A 25,754-nucleotide genomic window follows, 5' to 3' on the forward strand; every position below is an offset into this window, starting at 1 on the left:
TTCAATTGAGAACACTATATACAAATTTCTGTTTGATACAGTCTGGAAAATGACTTACATAATGGAGGCCTCCATTTATTATTTACTGATTTGAGTTGTTTTTGACGGGTTTGTCCGCTCCTAGCAGCATAACATTAAAAATGCTAGCAAAGACGTCGAAAATGTTGTTATTATATAAACCTGAGTCCGTCGTCTATCTACAAATACATTTAGTCAAAAAAACCCTTTCAAAAAATTGAATGGAGCCAAATTTCGTGCCGATGGTCCGGTCGACCTAGTGAGATGGCCTTTGAGAGATAAAATATGGTTGTGATGAGTTAATTGATCCTTGTGCTGTGTTTTGACTGTTTCTTGCTGAAATCGCTTGTTTCTAGGGTAATTCATACGAGTTGTATTAGATAATCCCAGAGCGCGTGCATGTTTACGAGCCAAATGCCGAGGTGAAAACAAAAATGGACTGCCTTACTCTTTCGACATTTCACGGAGGTCTGCTCATACGTTAATGCCAATTTCTGAGTTCAGTTATTTTTGTAAACTCCATAAAGAAGTAGGTAGTGAAATTATGGCTCTAATCGAGTTTGTTAGGAGGAATTTTAAAGCCATAGCTGAAGTCACGTTGCACAGAATCATAAGAGTGAATTTACAAAGACACTCTCGTTGGCGAAGATCCTGTTCTCTCTAAATCATAGCATTATGACAACCAAGTAGATGGGGAAAAGAATTTGGAAAAAGTCCATCAATCTCAACACTAATTTAATGTTAGAAAAAAGAAACTTCTCCCAACATTTAATAGAAATGATTTAATGAATATTAGCTCTTTCTCACGTCTTTGGAGATTCAACAACTAATCGATGGAAACTTTATTCAGTTTAATAGAAAAATGTCTTAATCATTTTTCACATCTATGTGAGAGATGATGCAAATTTGAGACTCAAGACTCAACCTCAGTAATATGGTAATCATGAGCGAAAAAACAGATAAAAAAAAACGTGGCCAAAGTCACTAATTGTAAATATTACAGTATATTGATGAGAACAAATTCATCATCTCTACCACACAAGAATAAGCCGTATTATGATAGTTAGTGCTGTTTTACTCTACAGATTTAGTGTTTTTGTGCACTGTGCAACTGATAGGAAAATGAATTACGGTACTGCTTAAAATTTTACAATAATAAAAATTTTTATATTCAAGAACTATCAATTTATTTATTCATATGGCTTTTATCAGCAGAGAGATCCTCTTGAATTTTTTGCCTTGCCGTATTAGCCAATGTCATTTCCTATTTGCACTCAATTTTATAGGTTTTATATTGGGTTCTTCAAGTTTTATCACTAAAAAATTACACTTTCACTTCCTGAGTTTTCATTTTATAAAGTTAAAAATTAAGAAAACTAAAGGTATTTTATAACACAAATTCACATTGAAAAGAAAACAAGTACAAAAGTTTGATGATAATATTAAAACTGAAAATTTCACATTACAATATTTATTCTATGACAACCAAATAAACCAATGCTGACGTAAAATAGTGATGTTGAACTCGAAATATTTTTTGTAATGTGAGAGAAACTGATGAAAAAGGGTAGTGCTGATAATTGGAATAAATTTTAATAAGTTAAATCTTGAGAGGTAGAGAAATCAAAATGACGAGTTTTCATTACTTGAAGGGGTGCTTTAGAATGGTTCTGCCCGATCGGACAGAAAAAGAATAGCATTGGTCTTGATGGGAGTGTTCACACATTGACAGGAAGTTCCAACCATTCAAAGCACATGTGGAAAAAATGTTTCTCCAGTTCATTCTGATGTTCTTCAAAGACCTATAAAAAAACCTATGCTATTTTTTGGAAACACAACGGAAAACCAATAGTAAGAAAACAAAGATATTGTCAAATTTCACTAAAAATTTATTAAAAACTGTAAAACAGTTCCATGCGTTTACCAACGCATCATCAGCTACATCAGTACTGATCAGTACTGAATCAGTACAGCTGATGGTACAGCAATATCTTTGTTTTCTTATTAAGGAGAGATTTCACAACATCACCATCAATTCTACTAATTTTATGAAAACAAATAGTATTTTTTTGGACAGAATTAATTGGAAATCACCTCTTCACTGTTTCAAATTATACTGTAGATGTGAACAGCAAACATGTTAGAACTATGTTCAGTCAACATATACAAAGACTATGAAACGCCATCAAAGTTGAATTTGTGGTGTGGCAGGCGACAATAATCTGGCAAAATGACTATAGTCCGTTCATTATTTGTGCAAGCAAAGCAGCTTTATAGTCCAGTCAAGAAAGGGTTATAAAGGGAAAAGTTTGGAAGACAACTTTCTACCCCGCATTTCTGTTTAGGATAGTAAGGATGTTAACATATCAAAAGTCCCCACTTTGAGGGTTCAGTTCTAAATCTTCAGTTTTACAACAATAGACCAATTGACAAAGGAATTTGGAGAAATGTTTTGAACACAATTTTGGACTTTGCAGCTTTGTTGGGACCAGTTAGAAGGTGAAAAATCCTCATCCCTACCCCTTGTGTTAAAAACTGCCTAGTAAAATAAAAACTGTTTAATCTTGTTCCGTATTTAATTTGCTTTCAACAGTTTTATTAACTTGAATTTCTAGTATTCGTTAATCGTAAGAGGTATTTTGTGAGTTGGTGAATCTGTGAAATTATTTTATTGGTGTGAATTACCTGATTTGTGACTGTAGAGTTCTGATTCGTGATTTTTTTTTTAACATCTTTATTGCCCATAAAAACAAAATACAAAATAAAAAGCTTACAAAAGAAATATTTTAGATTATAATAATATATTATGCTATTTTACAAATAAATTAAAATTACATGGCACCACCCAGCAAGGGCAAAACCCTGACCGCTGAGTGAGAGTATCAGCTTTTTAGACAATATAAAAATTTATTTCCTAATAATCAAAGCTACAAAAAATCGAAGTTAACAATAAATTACTAGTAATTATAATATTTGACTGATGTCGAAGAAAAATTTTTGTATCACCCATTTATTTTTCTGTTCCATCCTCTGTCTACCCCTATTAGAAAGATATTCTGACAATGCATTTGGCATGATATTTATTATTTTTGAGCTAAGATACCCCAATTGTCTTCGCACTATTGTCAAATCTGAATAGTTAATATTATAAATGTTATGAGATGTAACTCTCAGGTTATACATAGAAACGTTATTATTCACTGTAAATTCCTCCTTCCTCATCCATGCATAATAGAGAAGTTTCTTTATATAAATTTGACGTACTGTCATCACTTTAAATTCGGCAAATGTTTCACTACTAGAAAAAGCCCTTGGCTTATTAAGAATTGCTTTTATTATTATTTTTTGAAATGTAAAAATTTTATTCATGAAAACATCATACGCTCCTCCCCATACCACTAACCCATATTGCAGCACCGATTGAACATAGGCAAAGTAAAGGACCCTAAGTATTTTAATGTCTAATATTTTACGGACTTTATAAAAGATAAAGGAAATAAATTTTAAGCGTTTACAAATATATTCTATATGAGGCTCCCACTTAAGGTTACAATCAACCATGATGCCCAGATACTTTATAGATTTTTCATTTTTTAGTTGAGGGCATGCACAATCCTTCCATTTCTCAAAATCACAATTTGTATGTATTTTTAAATTCATAGCATCATTTGGTTGACCAACTATTGTAGGAGAAAATGTAATATATTTAGTTTTTGATGTATTTATACTCAATGTATTAATATCAAGCCATTGTTTAACAATGGATATTACTCTTTCTGCTCTCGAGTACGTCTCTAACCATGAGCGGTCCTTAACTATTACAGCCGTATCGTCAGCAAAGGAAATTATTTTCGAACTATCAATATTTAGTTTAGATGTCGTTGATATAGAGTAAAAATAAAATCGGGGACAAGACGGTACCTTGTGGTAATCCAAAGTCGTTAAGTTTTGTAGTATTTGATTTGTAACTGTTATCAGATATTAATTGTGTCCGATCACTTAAATAATTCTTAAATAATTCAAGGTGGAGTCCTCTAATCCCGTATCTCTCCAATTTTTTTAGTAATTTATTGTGGGGTATGGTATCATAGGCTTTTGCCAGGTCAATCATTATAGCTAGGCATTTGTTGTTATTGGAAGACATGGCTTCAGAAACTTCATTTATAAAGGCGGCCAGAGCATCCTCAGTATTTTTGTTACTTCGGAAGCCATATTGATCCTTATGAATTATGTTGTGATTGTTTATAAAACCCATCAATCTAGTTTTGATTGCTTTCTCCATTATTTTTGCTAGATTACTGATTAAACTTATGGGTCTATAATTCTCCGGAAGATCAACGTTACCTGACTTGAAAAGCGGTTTAACTCTGGCTGTCTTGAAGCAAATCGGGAATTTACCAGCCTCAAAGCATTTATTAATGATGAAACATAAAGGTTCTGCAATCCAAATAGAAATTTTCTTTATTGTAATATCATTGATATGGTCTATTCCGGGGCTTGCTGAATTCTTCAAATTTTTTATAATACATTTAATCTCATCACTCGTAACAGGATTCAGGGTAAAATGTTCGTTTATTAATGGGAAGTGGTTGTTGTAAATTTCATCACAATCTACATTTATAGCCGGAATTTTACTAGCATATTCTCTACCTACATTTGCAAAAAAATTGTTTAATTTATTGGGGTCAATTTTGATATTATTTCCTTTGTCAGCATTTTTACCAATAATTTCCCTCATAACATTCCATAACTTATTACTATTGTTTTTGTGTTTCTCTAATTTATTTTTATAATAATTTGTTTTAGTGATATTGATCAATTAATTCAACTTATTTCTATAATCTTTAAACTTGTTTTTTAATAAAGTGTTATATGACTGTTTAATTAGTTTTAATTTCATTGAATCCCTTACATTTATTGACTTGATAAGACCCGGTGTAATCCAAGGCTTTAAGGCTCGTTTTTATGTGAAATAGATTTCATCTTTGTAGAATTCTCTATATGACACCCAAGTCTCTCCACAAACAATTCCGTCAATGAATCAATACCGACGTCATCATTAGAGTACAAGAACCCCCAGTCCTCGTCTTCGATGCGTTTAGTCAGTAGTGCATAGTCAATTATAGGAAAGCTACTTTTTTGTTTCGCCTGTCTGTTATTTGATAGATGGATGTGTAAAGTAGTCGAAAAGTGATCTGTAATTGATGTTTTTAATACATTACCAAAAGATTGTTCATTTATATCATTATTATTAGTCTTGAGAAAAATATGATCAATACAAGTTTGTGTAGTTTCTGTTACTCTCGTGAAAGAATTAATAAAGGATTCAAAACCATTTTTATTTAGTATATGAATATATTCACTTGTTATATTGTTATTTGCATTCAAGTCAATGTTCATATCTCCAACAAAGACACAATTATTCTTATCTTGAATTGATTGGAGGCTATTCTCAATACTGTCTAGGAATGTAGCAACATTACCACTAGGGGAGCAATAAACTGCAATTATCAGTAATTTGATATTGCCTATCTCTACATGCAAACTCAACGAGTTAGCCTCTTGTATATCTATTGAATAAATCTCAAACATGACCTCCTCCTTAACAAATATACAAATGCCATCACACTTATTTAACCTGGAGCATTTGTTAAATGTTCTATAACCCTTTATTTTATATTCAAATAGAGATTCTTCACATATCCACGTCTCAGTCAAGATAATTATATCAAAATCAAATTTTAAATCATTCAAAAATACTACCAGTTCGTCAAAATTTTTGGAAATACTTCTTATATTCATATGAAATATATTTATAATATTCAATTGATTTCTAGCTGACGGTGAGTAATCTATGTAGTTTTCTATTTCATTAGTTAACTTTATTTCCTTATCTAATTATATATTTCTAATATTAATTTAAACTACAAACTTTTGAGTGGTTTTGAACAGTGAGTATCTCTGCTTTCTTTTATCTCATCAACTCAAGACACGTTTGTTGACTGTTGTTTGTGAATTTCTCAACTGTTGCCTACGTACTGTTCGTGTTTCGATTCAAGTGTTTTGAGCGGGAAACTAGATCAGCTGTGCTCGGACACTGTTATCATGGCAACAGTACAACAACTCTAACTGTGTGAATGAATGAACGGTTTGTGACCCTGACCCACTGAGCGTTTATCTACAGAGATAACAGAGGTAGAGTGATCTTCGTTCTTCTGTGTTATCTTTTCTCGCTTGGTATTGGACGTTTTACTTGGCGCTAAATTCGAATTACGCAGGCGCTAAATTTCTTATGTCCCAATTCTCACTCCAATTCCTTTTCTCCATGAGCTACCCTCTCTCTTTGTCCTGCCTTGACAGCTCTCTGGGCACTTCTAATTCCTGTCTATTTTTCCTCTGTTTTTTTTGGCGCTGGATTTTGAACTCAAAATGAATAAGCCTATGACAAAACGCCGTAGACAGGAGTGTTTGATCAGAGATGCGGAGTCAGAATTCAACAATATTAACAGTGAGCTTTGTAATAAGTTGGTTACAGACTTAGCCGTGAATATCAGAGGAACTCTGTCTAGTATTGCAGATAAATTTACTAACGATGCTATTGTTGATCTAATTCCGGACATCGTTCACGTTTTAAATAAATTGGACTCTACTATTTCCTACAACCATGAATTTGAGAATGATAGGGCAGTAATGTTGAAAGAAAATAACGAGCTGGTCAAACTGCTGGAACTCGAAAAAAGCAGAAGAAAGGAAACTCTCGAAGACTTATTTAATGAACAGAAAGCTGAGGAGGAATTACGTGTTTTTAAGACTCGCTTAGAAGAGCTTCATGTAACTAAAAATCGTTTAAAGGAGGAATTAAAAAGTAAAGATGAAATTATAAGAATTATTCAAGTTGATGATAACAATGGATATCTGAGTGATTACACTGGAGTGGGCGAGGTGGGCTCCAGGAGGGACGATTTCATTACGCCGAAATGCACTATCAAATCTAGAACCAATGTGGTTGAGACGAACCAAAGTGCAATAGAAGTGGATAATAGATTTGCTGTTCTCTCTGATGATGTGTCGTCTCCGAATAAGTCTGCATCGAACAGAGTGCTAGTTAAGGCGCATGTTCATAGACCCGCGTCACCCAATACTCGTTTCTCGAAAAGGGGTGTGTTGAATAACTCGAATAAGAAGAAGAAAAGCAGAATTATAATTTTATCAGATACTGCCAGGGTAAGCGACTATGTGAAGGGTTTGAGCATTTATATGACGACTCTGACGTTTTTGTGTACTCCAAGCCAGGAGCTAAACTTAAGCACATTATTCACGATGGACTTGATTTTGTCAGGGTTTTCTCTGAGGACTATTATGTTGTTATTTTTGGTGGTACTTATGACTGTCATAGAAATAAACCGCATCAGTTGACCCTTCCTCAAGGAATAGGTACTCTTGTTCAACTCAAGCTGAAAACAAGCATCATGGTGTGCAGTGTGCCCCATCGGTACGATGACCCCGATCTCAATCAAGGCATAATGTATTCTAACTCTTACTTGTCTAGAATGGTGAGCAGCTATGAGGGGGATCTACAGATTAGCTACTTGGATGTCAACGACTTCTTTCAGCGATCTCATTTCACGAGACATGGTCTCCATCTCAATCGAAAAGGAAAAAGACAACTGGCGAAAAAATTGACAATGTGGATAAAGAGATCTATTGTGAATGGGAGTAATAAATTAAGAAGTAAACTCTTCTTTCCACCCTACTCCTGATAATACAGTAACTGGGAAAACACAGTCTAAGGAGGTTGATGCGCCACCACTTTCAGCCTCTCTTCAATCCCTTGATTTTTTAGAAATACAAATAACAACATAAGAAGTAATGATTCTGATAATATCAATCATTGTAACAATAGTTCTCAAAGCGGCGGTAGAAATGTTACAAGTATAAACAAACTAAATTGCTTCTTTTGGAATATTCAGGGGTTATGCGAAAAAGTTTATTATTTATCAATATTATGTGATAAACAAGATGTTAAAGTTCTTGCAATAGCGGAGCACTGGTTGAAGGAAATGGAGCTCAGCTTCTTTAACTTGCCGGGTTACAAAAATGCTTCTATTTATTATAGGACGAATCAAGGTAGAGGTGGTGCAGCTATAGCCTATTTGTCAGTGAAAATTTAGAATACAGGGAACTTGTTCAAGTGAAGGATGTCAATTGAGATGGTTTGTGAAGTTGCAGCTATTCAATTAATTAAGGGAAATATTACTATTCTGTCAGTCTACAGGCCATATAATAGGAATGTTGATTTATTTAGAGGTTTTTTAAATTGTTTGTATAGTGTGTTGAGTGTAGTCTTTAATAGTAGGAATAGTCTAGTGATCTGTGGTGATTTCAATGTAAATCTTATAGGTAACGACTGCTTCAAAGCAGATTTGATTAATTTACTTGACTGCTTTGGCTTAAGTATCACCATAATGGATGTTACAAGACCTGGTCTAGATGGAACTTGCATTGGATCGTGTATAGATAATATATTTACTGACATCCACAGCAGTAGATGGTCATCTGAAATTGTACATACTCTTTTTTGCGATCACGACGCTCTGTTATTGGAGTTTAATTGAATAGATAGGGCCCCGGGCCAGGATTACTTGTAATCAGGTTTCTGCTGTCAATAGTTCTAAGTTTACATTAGTAAAAAATCTTAGTATAACAATCTTTCATAGCTTGCTCAATTCAATAAATTGGATTGAGGTTTATAGCCTAAACAATGTGCATCTCAGATTTAAAAAAAATTTCGAAATTTTCATGTCAGTTGTGAACTCTGCTTTTCAGCTGAAAACTAGGAAATACAAACAAAATAAATTTAATAAGTGGTATACCAATAATTTAGGAAAATTGAAGGATCATTGTGTTCAACTGTATAATCTATATAAGACTTTTGAAATGCCTGAAATTCTTAATGCTTACAAGCAATTTAGAAAGACATATAGAAGAGAAACAAAGAGTACTAGGATCAATTATTACAATAATATAATTAGTAGCTCTCTGAACAAAAGTAAATCCATGTGGAAAATTGTAAATAGTCTAATAGTATAATCGTGGTGCAAATATATTTAGTAATGACATGTCTTCTGAAGATTTTAATAACTTCTTTGTTGATCACGTTTCCCAAATCAGCATGAATATTCCTAAAAGTGTCAATGATACCACTTTTTATTTGAGTAGACTAGAGCAACCTAGTTTAAGTTTTACTTTCAGGCCTGTAACAGTAGAGAAAATGTATGATGTGATTTTAAAGTTAAATAATAGTATGTGTTTAGATATTTATGGATTAAACTCAATGATTTTGAAACTAGCTGCTGTAAATATTTGCGAGGTATTGGCTCATTTGTTTAATGAATTTATAATTACCAAAAGATCTGAAAAATGTTAAGGTTTTACCCATGCACAAAAAAGGTTCAAAAAAGGATATTAATAATTTTAGACCTATATCTATTGTACCTATCTTCTCCAGGCATATGAGATGATTATGCATGAACAAATGTCTGAATATTTTGAGAACAATGGAATTTTTACAGACAAACAGTTCGGTTTTCGTCCTGGTTTAAGTACTCACCTTCCTGTTATAAATGTGGTTAATGGGATAATTGACAATTCGGAGAAAGGCAATTCTGTAAGCTTCCTACATAATTCTGTAAGTTTCCTACATGATTCGTAGACTTAGTGTAACAGTGCGTACATCCATACTGCTTCATGTATATTTTGCTCATTTTCAAAGTCTCCTCACTTATGGTGTTATTTTTTGGGGGAATAGTGTGAAAGCGAAATCTATTTTTATTCTACAAAAAAAGATTTTAAGGATAATCAGCAATGTTCCATTTAATACACATTGTAAACCTCTCTTTATAAATTTAAAAATGTTGCCCTCACTACCCTCATTGTATGTTTTATATGTTGTTTGCTATGTGCATAGTAATTTGGAAAAGTATAATATAAACAGTAATTTTCAAAATTTTAACACAAGAAATAAACACAAACTTAGAACTGAGCAGTACACTCACACAAAATCTCAAAAAAATTATCACTTTATGTCTGTAAAATTATATAACTCTACTCAGGATAATTTTAAATTGCTGCCTACGAATAAATTTAAGAGCGTGATAAGAGAAAAATTAATAAATAAATGTTTGTATTCTGTTGATGAATGAGTTTCAATGAAACATTTTTCATAATTCAATGAGGTACTTGCTTGAGATTGTTATCACTATTGACAAATCTGATGTTCTTGAATGTTATCTTATATTTTAAGACTGTTTTGACTAGCTAGGCTATTAGGAATTTGATGGTCTTCATTTCTTTTGTATAATTCTGGACTTTTGTAAAACTGACTTTCTATTAACTTATATGACGTTTGTTTTTAACATTATTGTAATGTTTTGCAACAATAAAGAATGATTTGATTTGATTAAAGGGATGAGGGTGGTTTAGAAGTTGCATTTTTTAATTTTTTGCTTACACGCTTAAATATTGAGAAAAATGCGTTCAACCGACATGACGAACTTGAAGTGACGACATGAAGCTTGATAAATTCTCTACAATTTCTGTTCTGTGGAGTTATGTGATATTTCCAACAATTCTCGAGATATTCGCTGTTTAAAGTGTAGTATTGCTAGAATGAAAGGTTTTCATTCAATATTTTGCTCTTTCTCGAACTACTCAACCTATCCTAGGTAGCGTACAACGTTCAAAAAAGAAAAAACAAGAAATTATAAGTTTCTCTAGGATCTTTACTCCGTGCTTCAACTATTAACCTCTACAACCATTATCCTTCACGCTATTAAACTACAAATCCTAACCTCACTTCATTAACCCTTCTACTACCAAGCGGGGTAATTGGACTACCCCAACCCCACATTTTGTCTATTTTGTTGTAGATAATGTTGATGTATTCCATTGAAACTTTGAGTACTTGTTAAAAACATATCACTTTAGCTATTTTATCTCATAAAATCTTTTCATTCCTTTTATTTTTGAAATTATTAGCAGATTTATCCTGGGGGTAACTCTATTACCCCACTTGGTATTCCATGTCATAAAATTGTTTGGTATATTTCATCCATCATCGGAATACATATCAATTTAATGTTGAATTTTTATTATTTTACCAAACCTGATTCAAAATTATCACTTAAAATCTAAATTAAGAAAATTTGCTTCTCTATAACCATAATTTAATTATTTGACAATATTTCACCTACAACAATATGATAGAATGCTCAATTTTGTTTTCCTGTCAGTTTTTGATTGAAAACATATTCTTCAACAAAAGATATCAATTTTTTATTAGCTTTTGTAGTGCATTTGATCTATGAATTAATAAGAGAAAATATAGAATAATTATATAAAACAGCAATCTTGTTGGGGTAACCCAGTTACCCCACTTTGTATTTCGTGTAAGTGAAAAACGTTGGTAGTAGAAGGGTTAACAATGCAAGGCCTACAAACTCAAGTCGCTTCTCTGCCAACACGTCGAGTGTTCTTTAGATCGACTCAGTCTCTCAGTCGTAATGTTGCAGAGACTATAATCGACTGGTCTGAGTGAGTGTTACCATTTGAAAATACATGCTGCGTCGCGAAGAGACTGGAGTCTCTTAGTGACTTGAGTCGTGTAAGTGTGAGTAGTGCCTTACTGTGCAATGTAATTGCAAAAAAAACATTAACATGCAAGAACATTAACAGTGCAATGCATTTGATTGCATATTAACTGTGTAATCAATATGTTATAGTCAGCTAAAATATTATTAATAAAATTCTATGAAAATTAAAAAGCTTCATCATGACGTATTCGGAATGGATGAATATCTCTAGTCTAACTAGGTCTTACCTGGTAGTTTCGATCGTATATCCTTCAACTTTAGCACCAGCTGATCAATTGCAGCATTCGTGGGAGCACAAAGCAATATTCGTGGATGTTTGTTGAACTTATGGATACTTTCAGATATCAAAGTCTGGATCAGATTGATGATCACATGCGACTTTCCAGTGCCTGCAATGAAAACAAGATCATTCAGATTTTCAATAGAATTCCGTATATTCAATTTATAAACGGAGTTTAACATTTAAGATGTTTGATTTCATGAGTAACAATATTCTTGAATATTACTATGACATTGAGGATGCTTATTGTTGGAGAATTAATCATTTTTGCTGGTTTGAAAGACATATGTTTCTGGTGGTCATTATTCTAAACAAAAACTAATGTGACCCCCGCTGGTGGTCAGAGCAAAAAACCCATATAGGTAGAAAACCAGGCACAAATTAAAATAAAAAATAGGAAGTTAACATATAAATTGTAATATATGATTTTTAAGATTAATTTTTGACAGGACTAAACCGGATCTCTTTTGTTTTCTTAAGAAACCTGAATATGCCAAACCAATGCCAAATCGTCGAATAAAATAGTATTATGTTTTACCATCACGTTACACTACGGATCCTATGCTATTTAAAAATTTAAAGCAAATAAAATATTTTGGACTGAAAATTTTATGAAAGTGAAAACCTAAAGACATAATCCTATTTGGCTACATTCATGATAAACAAAAGACGTAAATTATTGACAGACCTGGAGGCCCATGAATAAGGCCTATGTTAGGCTTGGAGCCCATACATAGTTTGGTCGCATGAGCCACAGCTTGTTCCTGAGCTGAGTTCAACTTCTGAAAAAGAAAACAACATAGGATTAGCTTATAATTTGAGCATTGAGAGGAGTTTGCTAAACTTATGATACATGATTTTGAACCGCCCTGACGAGCTGAGAAGAATGAGCTGTGGCACAAGAAGATCCGATCATTGTGTCAAAAGTTATGAGTGTTTGAAATTTTGTTCCTTGAGGTGTCCTTTTAAGCGCCTCCCCACTAGGAAATGCTGAAATTAAGACCACCATCTAACGGGTGATTCTGATAGAACATAACCATTGTATGATCAAAAATATTGATTTGATCAGTTAGGAGGGCCTCAAAAGTTATAATTATGAAAAAATTGTATTTAGGCTGAAGGACATGGTTTTCTATTTTCGTTAGTACCCCCACTATACCCAACTATACTTGATTTCATAATTTCTGAGGAATCTTGTTCAGAATTAATTGTATTAATCCACAAGATTAGTTGAATCCGATGGAATTCTGCAAAATTGAAGGTTACTCAGGAAAGTGAGAGGTACAGATTACTCAGGAAAGTGAGAGGTACAGACAGAGGCTGGAGGAAAAGCTTGATCAGGGTACTTGGAGACATTCTGTGGAAGATCACTGGAGGGGCATGGAAAGGGCGATAGTGGAAGCTGCTAAAGAAACAATTGGTGAAGAGTCTAAAACGAGAAATGGAGAGTGGTATGATGAGGAGTGCCGAAGGAGGATTGAAAGAAGAAATGAAGACAGACAAAGAATGCTACAGAGAAGGACAAGACAGAACTATGAAAATTATAGGGACAGCCGACGAGAAGCCAGCAAAACATGTAGACGAAAGAAAAGAGAATCATTAAAAAGACAGCTGGGGAACATAGAAGCCTTGCAAGAGAAGAGAGATGACAGAGCCTTCTACAAGGAAGTGAGAAGCATGACCAAAAGTTACCAGCCAAGATTGAATACTTGCAATGACAGGGATGGAAATGCTTTGACAGAGGAAGATAAGGTGTTGGATAGATGGGCGGAATATTTTGAGATTGCACTGAATGAACAACAGAGAAATGAGGATGAAGAAAATAGAACCTTTCTTGGACCGGAAATCAATGTGGAAGAACCTACTCATGATGAAGTAAAGCGTGCTATTGGACGACTCAATTACAAAAGAGCTCCAGGAAATGACCAGATAATAGCTGAGCTGATAAAACATGGTGGAGAAGGGCTGAGCAGGGAGCTGCATGAACTGATTTGCCAAGTCTGGAAAGAGAAAGTGATGCCAGGTGATTGGAATGTTGGAATCATTGTCCCCATATATAAGAAAGGAAACAAGGAGTGCTGCAACTATAGAGCCATAACCCTACTGAATCTGGCCTACAAGATATTCTCAATCATATTAATGGACAGAATTTCAATATATGCAGAGGAAATAATAGGTGAATATCAGAACGGATTCAGAAAAGGGAGGGGAACCTCTGATCAAATATTTACCATGCGACAAGCGTTAGAACGATGAATAGAGTATAACAGGGATGTACATCTGCTGTTTGTGGACTTCAAACAGGCATTTGATTCAATAAATAGAGGACAGCTTGTCAATGCGCTTGAATCATTTGGCATTCCTAAAAAGCTTGTGCGACTGGTGAAGATGAGTCTGGAAGGATCTATGGCAAGGATAGCAATTGGAGGAAGGAAGAGCAGATGGAGTAAAGCAAGGCGATGCGCTAGCGGCGGTATTATTCAACCTTGCCTTGCATCATGCTATACAGAACCTGAACCTGGGTGGAAATATATATTTTAGAATGAGTCAGGTAGGAGCATATGCAGATGACGTGGTTTTAATGGCGCGAAATGCTAACTGCATAAGGGAATGCTTTTCCAGCTTAGAAAGTGAGGCACAAAAAATGGGGTTGCAAGTCAATGATGGAAAAACAAAATATATGAGAATGTCCGCAGTGAACGCTAGAAGAAGAACAATTGACTTGGAGGTGGGAGAGAGAGTATTTGAAGGGGTGAATGAGTTCAAGTACCTTGGCACTATCCTCAATGCTGGAAACAATATGACAGATGAAATTCAGAAACGTATTATGAGTGGGAACAGAGCATACTATATAAATAAGAGACTAATGACATCAAAAGTATTAGGTAAAAATAGTAAAATGAGGCTTTACAAAACTCTGATCAGACCTATTGTATGCTATGGTTCTGAGTCATGGACAATGACTAAGAAAGACGAAGAGGCATTGAGGGTATTTGAGAGAGGAATTGTGAGGAAAATTTTTGGTGCGGTAAGGGTAGCAGCGGATACATGGAGGAGAAGGAGCAATGCAGAGGTGGAGGAAGCACTGCAGGGTGAGAATATTGTTAAATTTGTCAAGGCCCAGAGAATAAGATGGCTTGGCCATGTGTGGAGAATGGATAATGAGAGGCTTCCAAGAGCGACACTGAATGGAAAAATAGATGGACCTAGAAGGAGAGGTCGTCCAAGAAAGAGATGGATAGATGGTGTGGAGGAGGACCTTAGAGTGATGGGAGTGAGAAACTGGAGAAACTCAGGATCGACCGAGATGGAGGAGAATCGTGGCGGAGGCCAAGGTCCACAGAGGGCTGTAGCGCCATAGGGTATGGTATGGTATAGGGTAATCCACAAGATTTGTAATGTTTAATCATTACTCTATAATGAGTGAAACGATAAAATCATGCTTTCTAGTACAGTTATTCAATTCAAGTACATAATATTATCATTAGCAGTAAGAAATTCTAGTGAGAGTTTCACTGTATTTCATTTTTATTTAGTGGGTTAGGTTCGATAAAATTTGCTCATTAGTCTCATGACTAGATAGCAATAGTAAATTTAAAAAAAAACTCTATAATGGTCCAAGTTCTATTAGTTGTAAAGAGTGGAGTAGTGAGTTCCCAGAATTTTCAAAAAAACCTTGAAAAATACAATTTTTTTAAAAGATTGTAGCTCCAAACTAGAAATCGTAGAATCCTGCGCGACCACTTAATTTATTGGGAATTTTATTGTTTTCAATTTTGAAGAGATAGCTGTTTTTCGAAAAACCAGAGGTTTTCGTAATAAAATGGAAAAATTGAAGAAATCCTAAAATTTGGGGATTTTAGGGGTGAAGCTACCCTCTGTATTACCACAGTATCAGTTCCTGTAAATATTAAATGCTTCCCCAGCTTGGATAGTAGTTTATATGCCCTAGTTTGCAGTCAGCTATTCAACTGGAAAAGTAAAATGTTTTATATTATAATCAATAAACGATAAAAATTAAAACTACTCACTCCGTGAAATTTGTGAATTTTAAATTCTTCAACCGAAAAATCAAATGTCGATGGTTTCAAAATTGCTGGCATCAACGGAGATGTTTCTAGGTTTAACAAAGAAACAAAATGTTTCAACGTAGGGCGAATGTACGATACTATCTGAAAAAAATAGCATAAAATAGATAAATGATTCAATTTATTCATTGACACAGATAATAAAATGAAATATTTTTAGCATTGAAGTGATCTTAGAAATGTAGATTAGTATCAATGATTCATAATAACCTATTCATAACAAATGTATATGTATTTCGCCATTTTTTTTTTTTTTTTTTTTAGATTACGTCCTAAAGACTCCAGTCATGGAGTATAAGACAAGTCATGTTATTACATAATAATTCTATTATGCATTATAAAGCCGGCTCCAGACATACGTCATTCGGCAAGCAAGTAATGTTCGGCGTTCGACGAACTATTCGTCTTGCTATTTGCCGATTAACGAGCAGACATCTACACACATGCGTGGTTTGCCGAGCACTTGCTCGTTTTGGAAATAGCAAATATTCGTCAGCTGAATGTCATCTACCGTCAACATGGATGTCAAAGTTGATGATGCTCTTCTTACTTATAAATAAACCAAACTAACCCTATGTACCCAGGTCAATAACTGTATAGGACTCCCGTGTTATCGGATGGGCACGTTAAACTGTCGGTCCCGGCTGAAGTATGACAGTTGTAAGGCCCATTGACTGCTTAAATTATATATTCAGGCGGTGGGACCTTCCCGCAAGGGACTCCCCACCAACAAAAGCCATACGAATTTACTTTTTTTACTGTATAGGAGATAAAAAGCACTAGAATTATAAAGGATATTCATCCATTGGAAAGAAATATCTAAATTTGGGAGAGGAATGGCACAAGGCATTTGTAGAATTTTTTTTTAAATATTAGAAGAATTCTATTTATGATTCAGTAACCTGGACGGGAATGGTTATCATCCAGTTTTCATCAAGATTTGAATTTATTAAATGGGCTTCTTTAAAATTAGTCCAGTTAAGGAAAGGTTATAGAGGGAAAGTTGGGAAGACAATTTTTGACACCGCAGTTCTGTTTAGGGTAGTAAGTAGGTAAACATATCAAAAGTCCCCAACCCTACCCCCTGTGCTAAAGGGTTGGGGGTGGTTTAAAGGTACCATTTTTTGGTTTCTCGCATAAAACTCAAAAAACTATTTATCCTAGGGACTTGACTGTAATATAACAAATTTAAGCTTACATAATTTCCTACAATATTCATATTACAACTTTTTTCTATCCCCTTTATTTTTGAGATATCCGCTCTTGAAGGATTGACATTTTTGAAAAAACTACGTTTGCCACCAATTTATTTCTATTTCTGCTCTTATAACTTTTTCAAAATCGACGGGAAAAGTCCATGTTGATTATGAGCTTATAAGGCATTAAATTCTCTTCAATTTGATGTATAATTTCACGCTTTTGACCTCACTATAGATCCAAATAAAAAAACAATAAAATGATACAAGCACCAAGCCGAATGTGTGTGGATGAGGAAAAGTTCGACTTTTGCCGAACATTTGTCCACTTCGATGTGTGCAAAAGACCGACACTGAATGGGAAACAACGAGCACGAATGTTCGCTGCTTGCCGAATAGACAAACATCCATCCACACTACTCGTGATACGGCGAGAAGCTGCTCGATGTTCGCCGAATGCTGCACGTCTGGAGCCGGCTTAATAAAAACAAGAATAATAAACAACATTTACGAGAATCATCCCGCAGAACAAGCTGGCTTTAGACCAGGATTTTCTACAGCTTATCAACTTCAAGCGGCCAATCAACTTATAGAAAAGAGCTTGGAATATAGGATTCCTGTATATGTGAGATTTGTCGATTTCCATAAAGCTTTTGACAGTGTTAATCACTGAGACATGTGGAAAGCCTTGGAAGAGTCAGGTGTTGAGAGAAGCTAGATAGAAGTACTGAGACGATTATAAGAGTTGGCAGAGGTCTAAAGCAGGGATGCCCACTATCCCCGATTATCTTCTATTGTTGTTTGGAGTAGGCCTATACTTTTCGACGACTAAAATAGGATCATAGAGGTATATGCATAAATGGTTATCAACTGTCAAATCTACGGTTTGTTGATGTGATTCTTGTATCACGTTCTTCTGATTATATAAAAATCATGCTTGATGAGCTTATAGAAGGTAATAAAAATATAGGTATCAGTCTAAATGCAAGAAAGACAAGGCTGATGACAAATTCAAGTAGGGATAAGATTGGAGTAGCTTGTGGAGAGATAGGCTATGTGGAGAGATAGGCTATGTGGAGAGATAGGCTATGTGGAGGATACATTTACTTAGGTCAGCTACTTTCATTTGAAACCCATGGAGCGAAAGAGATGAGCCACAGAATAAAAAAGGGTTGACAGAAGTATTGGGCTCTTAAAAAGATTTTCAAGGGAAACTTCCCCAACGGATTAAGAGCAAAAGTGCTGAGGAAATGTGTGTACCCATCGAATTAAGAGAAAAAGCGTTGAGGAAATGTGTGTACCCATCAATTTTGTATGGAGCTCAGACCTGGTCACTCACAGCTCAACTAGACAGGAGAATGAAGACAAAGAGCATTCTTGGTCTGCTCCTACACCAGAGAATCAGGAACACAAAAATACTGAGACAGGTCAAGGCTACCTGCAAAAAGAAGCGCACCTCATCAAGTGGAGATGGGCCGGCCACGTGTCAAAAATGTCAGCAGAGCGGTGGGCGAAGATCTGCACTGAGTGGATACCGTGTGACTGTACAGAGGAAGGTCACGTCCAGCTTATCGATGGAGGGACGAGATGGCACAGCGTGTGGGAAACATATGGCTCACCGTAACCAGAGATGAAGAAAGATGGAAGAAGATAATCACAAGTTATAACAAGCAAAAATACTGTATGTAGATAAAAATGATAATTTTGCCAACTATTATTTACCTCGTATGAAAAGCATTTGTTCTGTAAATAATATCAATAAAGCTATTCATTTATTTATGTATATGAACTGAAAGTTTCTAGCTTTGTTAATATTATTATAATGTATGGTTTGGATATTTGTTGGATTTTATTCTTATTATTCCAAACAAAATACCTTCAGTCTGACAATTGCATTTGTTACAAGTGATTCTTCTTCACTCCGACATTTGACCAGCAATCCAACGTGCACTCGGTGTAAGTTGGTATTAAATTCAAGTCCCAGTTTTTGAACTGAAACAAATTACAGAAAAATAAAACATGTTCTACTAAAAATATTTTATTTATTTAATTATGAAAACATGGAAGCATATAGGATTTCTCCTAAAAATTTCTTCCATAACAACATATTACAATAGTTCATTATACATAGTAAGAGTACAAAAGAGTAAGAATATTAAAAATAAAATTGAATTCCAGTAACAATTAAATACTGTACTACTGAAGAGCTACATCACACCACAACAGATATTATTTAAATGTGTAATTTTTAAAGTGCAGGAGAGCTTCAAGTGCATATTTCTGTGAAAAATATACAAAAAGCACAACATTTTGAACGATATTTAATATATAAAACATATGGGCTTGGATTATTCTAACAGAGAATGAACAAATTAATTAACATGAACGAACACTGTTAGAAATGTACTTCCATGGTTAGAAATCTACTCCCATAGCATGAATGCTGGAGACTACTACAAAAATCAGTCAATAATTATCATATTTTTCCTATTGATACGTAGTTGTCAATTACTTACGTAGGTCACTGTCACCAATGTAAGGTGAATCGCTCACTTTAGAGGAAGATACATTCTGTACATAACAGAAAACGTTAATAAAGACGTGCTTAATCTGCCCATTGACATTGAAACGCAGTTCGGCAATTCCCAAGTCTCCTATTCTCAAAAGGCCTTCTCGCATATCTCTCTCGTGCATATAAGCTGAAAAATAAAATAAAATTACCAACACTATCGAAAATTAATGTTGCGGATTAAGATAATTTTTGTATTATGAATTTTCAAAAGCATTTATTCATTAAAAGCAATTTCTGTCTATTATATATAATACTCAAATTATATTGATTGAATTAGAGTAGGCAAGGCAATTTCCCCATGATAGTAGCATACTTTGGAGACGGGGGAGAGATGTTTTTCGCTCTGAAACAAAATCTCTCCCCCGTCTCCAAAGTATGCTACTATAATAAATATCTACCTATATATCTACCTATAATAAATGTAATTATATAGTAATTATACTAGGCATGAGTTTTTTTCAAAAATTCGATAAAAGTAATAATATCAAACAAAACATATTGAAGATTTCTTAGCAATAACATGTTAATAATACTTCTAAATCTTGAAAAAAAAATTGAGGAAAGAAAAATAAAGAAATTGAAGATTTATTATACAGGAACAGTGATCGGCGGATCCTCAAATGATATCAGTACAAAGGTGCCGATTTATTACATAAGAAGGAGAAGGAGTATTAAGATTCTCAATGATAGAGTTAAGAAATAGAAGAATTCCGGGAAATAAACAAATTAATTGAATGCATGTATAGGTCTACTGACCGAAGCAGACTATCTGTCATTTGCCAGCCCATAAGGTACAGCAGCCACCTCTCAATCCTTCGTTTGTATACAGCAGTAACACTGCATTCCTGCATATTCCTTATCTCAAAAGGTAAGTTCCTGTGTACCATTTGGGCTAGGTAGAAAGGTGTTCTCAACTCAAGCCCGTGGACCACTTGGGGCGTCGCAAAGCCATAGTTTATTCTGTATTTAGTTGGATAAGTATGAATTATTTCAGGTAAAATGTTAAATCTATTGTTTCTGAGATAAATTATTAAAGATTTTATGTAGAGTTGTCTTATGTTCACTACGGTACTCTTTCTTTAGGATAGTTTTGATTATTTGCCGCTGCGACACCGCAAGTGGCTCTAAGAGGGTAGCAGGCAGTCCCCCCAAATAAGAATGCCATATTGAATGATGGACTGAACATAAGCAAAGTAGACTGACTTGCAATGCTTTTTACTTAAAACTTGGCTTAGCTGAGAGAAAGCATATAGTAGCCTTCCAAGTCGTTTTTTGACAAGTTGGACATGGGGACCCCAGCTGAGGGCGCGATCAAATGTTATGCCCAGATACTTGCACTGTTCAACTCGTTCTAGAACTTCACAACTACAGCCAATGGAAGTTGAATCTTGACATGAGTGAAGTTTCAATACTATATATTATATGCATATGCATTCATAGGCCAAAGTTAGAAAAAAACATAATTTTACACTTAATATGTTAAATACTAATGGAATCTAGTAAGTTGTGGAGCCACTGCCATGCCTCTTCTCCAGCATCATGAACTTCTGTCAGCCCTCCATGATAGGAGTGTTGTGGACACTCAGATATTCCGTGATTCATTGATTGAATTTGTCCACATTGGCACAGAGGATCAGAGGTGTATCCCCATGCTGTCATCAGCTCAGCACACCTTCCCACCTGCGTCCTGAATCGGTTAAGGCCACACCACGGTAAGGTCCAGCTGGGTGCCAGGGACAATGTCATTAGGGTCATCCACAAGGCCTTTGTTCCTGACCTCTCCCTGCAGCCATCTCAGTCTCCATAACTCCCTCGCACTTCTTATTTCCTCCTGCTCATCAAGTCTCAAGTATCTTCTTGACTTGAGGCGCCTTGGTGGAGGGTTAGCCAAATCTCTAGAGACTGGGAGATCCTTATGAATGTGTTGCAACTGGGAAATGAACTTGTTCTTCTTCTCCAACCTTCTGAGATCTGGAGGCATGATGTTACTAAGCACAGGCAACACTCAGTCTCTGTTGGTCTCAATGTCCCACTAATCTTCCTCATAGTTTCATTGAAACATGTCTAGTTTTATGACTAATTTTTCTCTGTCAACTGGGTCAAAGGCTTTGCTAAGTCTAGATAAGTTATTATTAATTTATTTTTCTCCTTTGTGGTAACTGCAATATGTTTTGATAAATCGAAGAACACATCAGATGAACTTTTTGGAAACCATATTGAGAGGTAGTTAGAATATTAACACATATCTTAACACATTTTTCTAGAATTTTTGAAGTTATGGGGAGTAGCGAAATAGGACGGTAATTGGAGTAGTCATTTTTTGCACCGGATTTATAAATTGGGATTACCTTTGATATTTTGAGAGTGTCTGGGAATTCACCTGTCAGTTAACTTAAATTTATTAAATGCTGAATAGGACGTATTAGTGAGTGGATGTTAACTTAATAAGTCTAGCTGGTATGCAATCTCCTCTTGTGTAACAGACCGGAGCTCAAACAAAGACTCGACAGCATGATTGGAGTCAAGTACCTCTGGATCACCCAAAGCTGTAATGGAGTCAGCCAGGTGCTTTTCAACAGGCGAAGTACTTATTGTTGCTAGCTTCAGAAGAACTCTGTTGCTCAGAAGACTCTCCATCTTTGATGAATTCATTGACAGGGAAAGTAAGTTTTTGTGTAGATCTACCGGATATTTCGTTAACAGTTGACCAGATTTTTTTAGGATTGTTTGAAACATCATCGATTTTGTTTTTATAATAAATGTATGCTTGTTTGATCAGAGAATTGTATTTCTATATTGGAGGAATTCATTTTTTAAGTTTATGTTGGAAGGTTGTCTATTTTATTTCTTTTTTAGTTTATCTTGATATCTGATAAATTGTATTAGTCCCATACTAATCCATGCCTTTAATTTGCTATTTTTTGCTGTGACCAATATTTTTTTAGTATTATCATCTATTGTTTTTTGAAGAGTTTCGGAGAAATGGCGAGTAGCCACATTCACATCATTCTCTTCAGTGATTAGGTCCCAATTCTGCAATGAAATAGCATTATTGATCCCCTGCTAATTGACTTTGAAAAAATACTCTTGCTTTTTAGTAGGTAGCTTTTTTCTATTTGATATTATTTTTAGACAAATGGCGTAGTGATCTGTCACAGCAGTTTGAACAATTATTGTGAAAGCATCAAAGGAATGGGGTATTTTAATAAAATAGTGGTCGATACACGTTCCACTGGCTGGTCTGGTAAACTTATTTATACAGGCTGTCAATCCTGATTCATTCAAAATTTCAATGTATTTTTCTTCTAGCGAGCCTGGAGTAATGTTCAGGGTGTCACAGTTTATGTCCCCGACTTGGATTTGCACTCCTCTACTGCTTTCTGTTTCTTTAAAATGGTTATCTAGCGCGTTCATGAATAGAGGTAAGTTAAGTTAGAGTAAGGGCTTCGATACACAGCAAGAAGTTCCTTCCCAGTCAAAGCAAATGGACAGGCAAGTGGCCACACCACCCAGCCGGAGTTCCCTGCAAGTTGACGTGAGCTCACTGTCTATGTATACAACCACCCCGTCACAATGGTTAACACTATTATAGGATCTGTGGAGCTTATACCCTGGTAATTCTAAAAGGTCACTCTCATCAGACAGCCATGCCTCAGTCGATATAATACAGCTAAACTGATGCTTAAGACTCTGTAAAATAATTATAAATTCGTCAATATTTTTTTATAGTTTCTTATGTTCATATGGATAACAGAGAAATCCGCACGGTCACTGTTCCCTATAGATTGAGAAGAGGGAAAATTCAGAGAAAAGTCACTGATATCTGCACAAACTGTACAGTTAATCGGAGCAACATCAATCGGCTCCATAAAATCACACATTAAGTAATTCTACTTCTATGTAGTGTCAAGCCATACCGCCTGCTAACTTCATTTTTTTATCCCAAACAAGAGACAAGGCATGCCTTATAAAAAACTATTTAAGGCAACAATAAACAAGAACAAAAAAGCTACTTATTAAGATCACAAAAAAAAAAACAAAATCTATCCAAGACTACAAAGGAAAACAAGAGCAACGATGAACCTCTTTGTCATATTGAAGGGAAATGTACTTGTAGTTATCAAATACTATTAAATCTAGCACGTATGTACTATATTTATATATTAAACCATATAACCGATCACAACATTGATTATATCCCTTAATATTACTCTATTATTTACATTATAATTATATTATTACAGAATGTAAACAAATAACATTTTACTGTAGTAAAAGGAGAATAAACGAAGAAACCGATTTTGAGGTATGTTTGAAAAAGGAAAAAAATGAAAATTAGACCTGTCATATTTTGGACTGAGATAACTTACTATAAATTATTATTGATAATAACCAATAACTAGCGAGTAATACAAATCATATAATGAATATAAGTACCTAACTTATATTCAATTTGAACAATATTTCATATTGAACAATAAATGCACAGCAATATAAATTGAAAAAAAGCATAAACCGAAAATACTTACTGTGACAATCTATCACCAATTGCTGGCGACATGCAGTGGAATTCGGTAGCATTGAAATTTCTAGTTTATCTTTTCTGAAAGAATCAACTTTCACTAGATAATCTTGATTTGACCTGGGAAAATAAAAATTCGATTCAATTTCAAGCAAAAACCATTTTAATCAACAACACTTCGCCTATTGTAAGTTCAACTTATAAATAAGGTAAGTTTGCTATTGCACATTAATTTTTGAACCAAGATCATTGCTTGAAATATTCCAGGTGTATCAAGTAAAAACATATACATGGAACAACTTGTTTGGCAACTAGGATTGATACAACATTGACCAAGACTCAACTCAACGCACTGGACTAAAGCTTAGAGTTACTTAGATTGAATTTTACATTATACCCTTTTTACTTCAGCAATTTCCCGAACATTTTTGTCAAAGTGTGTTTTTGTGAAAAAAATCGTTAGTGAAATATGTGACCTGTGTTAATCCTCCGTTACACGCGGCTGATCTGAGAGATCAGAAAAGGGGAATTTTAGGTTGTATAGGCCCTGGGGGTATAACTCCGCGATAAGGAGTAGGTTAGTCAAGTTTCATTGTTATCTATAATATAATAAAGAAAAGAATCGGCTTATACATCTAGGGGATAGGAAATTCACGAATGACGCATCATCACATCTGAATCACTGAACTGAATAACTTGAAATTTTGCATATAGACTCTTATTGACCGAAGCGAAGCTGAGGTCTTAGTTTCGACTCGATCGGCTTTTGTCTGTTTGTTTGTACCGCAGTTACAGTCGCAGTTATTGTCCGATTTGGATGAAATTTGGTATACAAGTTCTTCGAAACAAGGCGCAGAAACGTATGTGTAACGATTTTTGATAAGACCTCCGGTTTTAATATAAATTGAATATAAATTGTGCCGCTTTAAAATGTGCTGTATTGAATGAATGGTATCGTTGGAATGCTATCGATAGAGGACAAGAGTTGTCAGCGGTAAACCTTGAAATGTCTGAGCCGCTCTAAATCATACTGTATTTATAAATTGAAGGAAACTTCTCACTTGATTGCACCATTTCTTCCCTTTTCAACACGATATTTCCCTGTTTCATAGATGAATAGTTTCTAGACCTACCGAACCGGCCGGAGACATCACAACTTAGTTAGTTAGCTATTGTTTTCGTTTAAGTATGAGATCGGAAACCGACTTGTGAGCATAAACATTCTGCATAGGCATAACAAGCCGCCATAACATTGAATCCACTTTTCATGAAAAACATTATTAGCAACCTGCTGTCATTGTCACCATCAAACCAATTTTTTTAGAATCATTTTCCGTCTCACTATGGTCTGTGAGACGATTCATCGTCTAAATTGCCTACTGCATATTCCATTTTTCTATCAGTTGACCGATTTCTTATAATTGATT

At 34.7% G+C, this 25,754-nt stretch overlaps 1 protein-coding gene and 1 long non-coding RNA gene across 3 annotated transcripts in view; one reads left to right on the top strand and one right to left on the bottom strand.

Moving 5' to 3' along the window:
- The window catches only part of LOC120351306, a 198,948-nt gene that overhangs the window by 6,293 nt on the left and 166,901 nt on the right, over nt 1–25,754 (top strand). Inside the window, exon 2 of the long non-coding RNA XR_005571304.1 lies at nt 25,064–25,068. This is a non-coding gene — a long non-coding RNA (uncharacterized LOC120351306). The remainder of the gene's footprint in view (nt 1–25,063; nt 25,069–25,754) is intronic.
- The window catches only part of LOC111045598 (helicase SEN1), a 67,088-nt gene continuing 53,204 nt past the window's right edge, over nt 11,871–25,754 (bottom strand). For both annotated transcript variants that reach the window (XM_039428062.1, XM_039428061.1), the window contains exons 6-11: nt 24,335–24,447; nt 19,750–19,932; nt 19,110–19,225; nt 15,981–16,121; nt 12,638–12,731; nt 11,871–12,058 (exon numbers count right to left, since the gene is read on the bottom strand). In XM_039428062.1, the coding sequence (XP_039283996.1) occupies nt 11,886–12,058; nt 12,638–12,731; nt 15,981–16,121; nt 19,110–19,225; nt 19,750–19,932; nt 24,335–24,447 (820 nt within the window). In that variant the 3' untranslated portion in view covers nt 11,871–11,885. The remainder of the gene's footprint in view (nt 12,059–12,637; nt 12,732–15,980; nt 16,122–19,109; nt 19,226–19,749; nt 19,933–24,334; nt 24,448–25,754) is intronic.

This window comes from Nilaparvata lugens, chromosome 5, assembly GCF_014356525.2.
Source record: "Nilaparvata lugens isolate BPH chromosome 5, ASM1435652v1, whole genome shotgun sequence".
In the NCBI taxonomy this organism is placed as follows: Eukaryota; Metazoa; Arthropoda; class Insecta; order Hemiptera; family Delphacidae; genus Nilaparvata; species Nilaparvata lugens.